The sequence below is a fragment of the Nematolebias whitei genome, chromosome 22 (assembly GCF_014905685.2).
Source record: "Nematolebias whitei isolate Nwh7 chromosome 22, NemWhi1, whole genome shotgun sequence".
Classification (NCBI taxonomy): Eukaryota; Metazoa; Chordata; class Actinopteri; order Cyprinodontiformes; family Rivulidae; genus Nematolebias; species Nematolebias whitei.
The window spans coordinates 1,824,877-1,831,551 of NC_056519.1; the positions used below are offsets into that span (position 1 = coordinate 1,824,877).

At 43.8% G+C, this 6,675-nt stretch overlaps 2 protein-coding genes across 2 annotated transcripts in view; both read left to right on the forward strand.

Annotated features, from left to right (window-relative positions):
• LOC119428432 (histone H3.3-like) overlaps positions 1-391 on the forward strand; it is a 553-nt gene extending 162 nt beyond the window's left edge. The window contains exon 2 of the mRNA XM_037696113.1: positions 5-391. Within this exon, the coding sequence (XP_037552041.1) occupies positions 5-369 (365 nt within the window). The 3' untranslated portion in view covers positions 370-391. The remainder of the gene's footprint in view (positions 1-4) is intronic.
• Positions 392-6,223: 5,832 nt separating this feature from the next.
• The window catches only part of LOC119428350 (histone H1), a 790-nt gene continuing 338 nt past the window's right edge, over positions 6,224-6,675 (forward strand). Inside the window, exon 1 of the mRNA XM_037696026.1 lies at positions 6,224-6,628. Within this exon, the coding sequence (XP_037551954.1) occupies positions 6,251-6,628 (378 nt within the window). The 5' untranslated portion in view covers positions 6,224-6,250. The remainder of the gene's footprint in view (positions 6,629-6,675) is intronic.

Genomic DNA, 6,675 nt, shown 5'->3' on the forward strand with positions numbered 1-6,675 from the left:
AAAGCTCCCAGGAAGCAGCTCGCCACCAAGGCTGCCCGGAAGAGCGCCCCGGCCACCGGCGGAGTGAAGAAGCCTCACCGCTACAGGCCCGGGACCGTGGCTCTCAGGGAGATCCGCCGCTACCAGAAGTCCACCGAGCTGCTCATCAGGAAGCTGCCCTTCCAGCGTCTGGTCCGCGAGATCGCTCAGGACTTCAAGACCGACCTGCGCTTCCAGAGCTCGGCCGTCATGGCTCTGCAGGAGGCCAGCGAGGCTTACCTGGTGGGGCTGTTCGAGGACACCAACCTGTGCGCCATCCACGCCAAGAGGGTCACCATCATGCCCAAAGACATCCAGCTGGCCCGCAGGATCCGCGGGGAGAGGGCCTAGACCCACCCGGATCTCAACCCACAACGGCTCTTTTAAGAGCCACCTAATCACAAAAAGAGCTTCTTCCTTGAAGTTTGTTTTTGATTAATTTATTATCCTCATTGAATATAAACTGTGTAACATAAACGCACCATGTCCTCCCTTCACTGGCTCCTTAAGTAAAAGTATAAAACTGCTGTAAGTACTTTTAATGTCCTTGTGCCTGCACATCTGAGCTACTGGAACCACACGTTCCCTCTTGGGCCCTGAGATCATCCATGAACTGTTTATGGCTGAAGCTCAGATCAGGCTTTTCAGTCATGGGGCCCCCACCAACCTGGATCAACCTGCCCCCCCAGCACCAGGCAGGCCACCTCCATTCCTGTGTTCATATCTGCTACAAACATCTCTTCAGTGGGTATGTTTACATGGACAAAAGTAACCGGATCAGATGGCCGGTCGGAACAAAAGTGTGTCATGTAAACGCTCCGTTCGGGTTATTTTTTGTGTATTCGGCGCGATCCGTTATAATTTGTGATCAGATCGAAACGGGTGGTTTACGCCGATCCGTGGCCCGATCGGTGCGCATGTAAACACTTGATCTGTTCGTTTTTATCTGATGGTGAAAAAATGACCTGACTGCGCATGTGCGACGCGTACCTCTACGCGTTTCCTTTTCCGCCTGGCTAATGTGTAGATGCTAACGTGCCGGGGAAGCAGAACTGGTCGGTGAGCGATACAACATTTCTAATCGAAACGTTAAAAGAACTCAAAATTATCGAACGCCTTGACGGTCGAAAGTGTAGGAACACGGAGTTATTTAAACAAGTGCATGAAAAACTGGAAGAAGCCGGAATCCATCGAACAATTGAGCAAATAAAAAAACGCTGGAAGAGCTTGAAAGCTAAGTACTACCAAGCTAAGAACAAGAACAGGAGAAGTGGCTCTGACCCCACCACTTTTTCATTTTACATGTTGATGGACGAACTGATGAGAGAGCGGCCACTGGCCAACACGACAGGCAGCGGTGTGGACCAAGGTTATGAGGAGGAATCTGAGGACTACAGCCCCGAAGCAAATCCGGAACAAAGCATCCTTTCCGGTAAGATACTCTTCAAGCCACACTAACCCTCTGTACTGTATTACTTGGTGTAACTGGGATACAACAAATATGTTAAAATGTAATTATAATAAGAAGCAAGAGTAGCTTTAGGGCTAGCATAATTATACCTCCAAGTATTGTACACAGTAGAGAACATGAGACCTATATTGTGGATTATAACACTACCCCAACTAACCAGATAATTAACCTAACAAATTTCAACATACCAGGGGACCAGTTAGACTTTATTTTTTTCTTTTTCAGATGATGAGTCCAGCTTTGATGAAGCAGCTGACAGCAGCACACAACAAACAACAGTCCAAGAAACTTTCAACAGACGAGGACATCAAGGAAGAGTAAGTTGTGTGTTCCAGATGACAAAAACAGTAACAAATGTTTATACAGTGTTTAGAGAGATGATGTTAGTACTGCATCCAAGCAAGTAATAGTGTTTTACATCATTGCAGGACCACGAGGGAACTCTGGTTATGCAGACTTGGGCCACCGAACAGCAATCCTTCTACCAGAAGATGCAAGAGTCCCAGAACAAATGGATAGAAGAACAACAGGAACGATGGCGGCAAAGAGAAGAAAGGTTGTTTGTAAGGTTCTTAGAAGAAAACACACTCTCAACTGAGCGCCTAGTGAGGCAATGTTTTGATGGATTAAAGTCCATCATGACTCAAATGACCCCACCTCCACAGGGAAGATCTCCAGTTCCTCCCTACCGTCAGCATCAATACCCAGGTCAAAGCCGGTCTGCTCAATTTCCTCAGAACCCAAGCTACAACTCGGATTACCACCTCCATGACCTAAACTAAAGTTAAAAAAAAGTTTGTTATTTGAGCAGCAGCTAAAGTTTCATATTATATATATATAGATATTTTTTGATATTGTAATTCTGAAAGTACAGGATGAGTTGATAAAGAAGTTACTGTTGAATTGCACGTTACTGTAGTTTTAAATGACCAAAGAATGTTTTTTTCTGTTTTCATTACAAGATGTGATGATCTGTGCACATTGTTTGTTTTGCACAAACTTTTTGAATGTATAATTTTTATGTTTTTGTGATGTAGGCTACCTCAAATTGCACTGAGAATGAAACACGTTTCACACAGTGCCAACAAGCAATATAAAATGTTTACAAGAATTTATTAAAATGTTTGGTCCATTAAAGAGCTCCGATGTACACTAGTATTATTTGCCGTTTTGTTATAATATCTTTATACAAATGTTAGCTGCATCTGAACACATACATGACAAGTATATATTGTATATTTAAAAAGCCCCTTTAATGCAGATGGCCTGTACGGAGTGGAAACTTGGACATATATGCAGTCAGTCTCTCTTGCACCGTTTCCACCAACACTACACTGAAGATTCGCTGGCTGGTTAGGCTGAGGGTAGTTGTTTGCACGTCACGTGCCTCTTCCAACCAGTTGCTGTTGCCATAATCCCTCTCCCTCTGGCAGAAGTTGTGGAGTGCACAACAGGTGGCGATCATTTTTGGAGCAAAGGTGAAATGAAAGTCACTTCTTTTTAGAAGAACTCTCCACCGTGACTTCAGCAACCCGAAGGTCATCTCTACGCCCACCCTGACTGAGCTAAGGTAAACATTAAATGACTCTTGTTGAGGAGTCACACGAGGAGAGTTTGGGTGTCCTTTGATGAGCCAGTCCAACAGCAGCTATGCAGGGTCACCAACAACGAGGAGACTGACGTCCTCTCCTTCAATGTTCCTCACAGACTGCAAAAAAAGGACATACTAATATTTAGTATTTTACTTAGACATTGTTTAAAGGCATGGTTCAAACAAACTTTTTTTTTAAAATAAAACTTTACAGCTATGTATCTCTACTTTGAGAACCTTAGCTGTAATAATTGTAGTAATACTAAATACAATATAGCAAATATTGGCAACATTTAACCATTTGTTTAAAGGCATGCTTCTAACAAAAATTTAAAAAAATAATTTTACAGCTAAGTATCTCTACTTTATAGTTTATAGTTGTAGAAATAATAAATACAATATAGTAAATATTAGCCTTACTTTTGGCATTAGATGAGCCCTTTGATAGAGGTCAGAGTGGCGCAGGACATTGGCATCATGGGCACTGCCTGGCATCTTGCAACTGATGCTCCAGAAACTGAGAAAAACAGAGGAAAAACAGTAATTAATAATAAATACAGACAGTATCAAGCATAGACAGGTAGAAAAAGAAAGAAAAACAAGTTTATTTAAACATACAGTGTTTATTTGTCTTACCAGCAGTTGTTGTCCACAACAGCTTGGAGGACATAGGATGGCCAGCCTTTACGGTTAACAAAGTCTTTATATCCATCAGAGGGGGGAAGAACCGGGATGTGTGATCCATCGATGAGACCCATAATATGAGGGATGTGATGGGAAGCCTCAAAAGCTCTGGCGATCTCCAGTGCCTCCATGTCAGTTGGTGCTCGGATCAGCTGTTTAATTGGCCCTCTCACCATGCTTTTACAAAACATGTACACACAATTTTTAACACTGCTCTTACTTATTCCAAATTGATTTGCAATGACTCGCTATTCGGCACAGCTGCCCAGTTTATACAGAACAACTGCAACTCGCATCATGAGCGGAATTGGAGTTCTAACAGTCACCTCTTCTGGGGCTAAATGACTCTCCATCAAAGTGCACAACTTTGTGAAAGACAGACGTGTCATGCGAAAATTCTGCTTCCACTCCTGGTCGGTGAACTGCGTGAGGACCACACGCTCCCACCAGTCTTTACTTCGGACTTTCATCCACTGGTTTCTGGTCGTTTGTGGAGGTAGTGGCAGCAGCATTAAACTTGCCGGCAGCAAAGAACTTTCTCGGATGTATTTTTCCTTCCGCGCTCTCATCCTGCTAAGAAAAAAGACTAAAAGCATGCGTTGCTTCGCCTGTAGCTCAAGCAGGGAGTGCAGTAACAACTCCATCACAGTCATTAAAACCTGTCGCGGGTCCATTTTTGTCGCTCAAGTGTGTTTACGTTCGTCCCGGAAAGAGAACTTCTTCTTCTATGGTTTACACGGAAGTAACTTCTTCTTCGGTGGTTTTTTAAGGAGAGTTTACCACTCTGCGCATGTCAGTACTTCTGTTCAGAATCAAAGCCCGTTGCATGTAAACGCACATCGTGAACGGATTGTGCCCATGTAAACGATACATTTGAATTATTCAAACAGAACACATTTCAATCCGGTCAAAGAATTCTGCGCATGTAAACATAGCTACTCATTTCACAGTCTGTTGATTTAGTACTTTTTTTTTTTTTTTTCCCCCCCCCCAATAATTTTACTCATCGATGAGTACTTTGTTAACGGCTGCTGTTTATGCTCTTTAAATAAAGTTGACTTGACGATAACGGCATTCGGACATGGAGGCTCCGCTCCTGTTTAATGATGGTTCTCTTCACAAAGATGGCCTCCTTCACTTCTCTATCAGTACGTGAACTTCTTCATCCTTGAGAAGGTGCTATTTATAAGACTGAGTTTAGTGCGGCTCCTCAGACTGAGTCTTTTTAGGATAAAAGACGATACGTTATCAACAATTTTATTTTTTAATGCGTCCAGTGGACCTGACTTAACTTTGGATTTGTTGTTGCTCATCAGTTTGACCAGACACTTGAGCTTTAAAGTATTAAAATGATTGAATATGGTGAAGTTACATCCTTCACGAGGATAAAGGTAAAATCTGAATAAACACAAATGTAACAAACATTTTATTTTTCTGCAGCTTTTCTTTATACAGGTCAGCGTCATGAAAACCAGCTCATATTTCTCAATCCACTGCTCTATTTGTGATTTTAAAACTTTATTTACTTTATTTTATTTACTTTTATTAAAACTAAGACCAATGTGCAGTGACAGAATAAAATAATCAGTAAATATTTGTATATTATACATGAAAATAAAACCAATTACGAACTGTAAGATAGTTTTTGGGATTCATGAAGCCTCATTTACATTTTTAACAAGTATTGCAGTAAAAATTATTATTCTAAATTCTCATGTAAGACCGACACTCCTGAAGGATAAACTTTTTGTCATTAGCTCCACAGATGTTTTAGTGAAAAGCTCGTCTCTGTTCTCTCATCTGTTTGTTTAGTGGAAATAATATCAATGATTTATTAACTTTAGTCTCCGTTGATTTTCAGCCGCAGCTTCACAAGTTTCACTTCATGTTCTCCAAACTTGATCATCATCATCATCATCAAGGTGTTTCCTGACGCTTCACCTGTAGAGACGTGACGTTTGTTCCAGCTGATCACCTGAGACACGAGCAGCGCGCGTGTGTTATCGTTCAGCAGAAACCTCCTCGTTACAACTCGACTAATCACCCCACCGCCACCGTTTCACCGCAGTCCTGTCCTCGGGTGTCTCGGCTATCACAAATGAAACGCTTGAGTTAGTCAGGAACAATTTTAGATGTTTTAGGAAGTGAAATTGTAAGAAAACTCCCTGAGAGTGGCACAAAGACACCGAGTATCTGACAAGTCTGAAGCTTCTCGGAAGGAATTTAAAACGTTATAGAAGTTATATCTCGGCTCAGTGTGAAGGGACCGGAGTTTCTCGTCGGTTCCGGTAAAAATTGTGTTAAGAAGTGTTTATTTTCCGTGGGACTTTTGAGTAAAATGTTGCGGAAAAAACACAAGCGTGACCATGTTTCAGGCGGCGACTGAGCGGCGCTGCGCGTTGCTTCTTCACGGTTCTCATGTGTGTTATAAGCCCCGCCTCCCGCTCTGAGCTCGAGACGTTCAGAGGAAACAGCGCGAAGACAAGATGGCAGAAGAAGCTCCAGCTGCGGCGCCGGCTAAAGCCGCGGCCAAAGCCCCGAGGAAGAAGTCGGCCCCGAAAGCCAAGAAGGAGGGACCCAGCCTGCCGAAGCTCATCGTGTCCGCCGTGGCCGACTGCAAGGAGCGGAAGGGAGTGTCTCTGGCGGCGCTCAAGAAGGTGCTGGCCGGGAAAGGAGTGGACGTGAGCAGGGCCAACAAGCGCATCAACACCGCCGTCACCAAGCTGGTCACCAGCGGCACCCTGAGCCAGACCAAAGGCACCGGCGCCTCCGGGTCCTTCAAGCTCGCCAAGAAGGAGCCTGCAGCCGCCAAACCGGCCAAGAAGGTGGTGAAGAAGAAGGCTCCCGCCAAAGCCAAGAAGCCCGCCGCCAAGAAGACCACGGCAGCCAAGAAACCCGCTGCCAAGAAGCC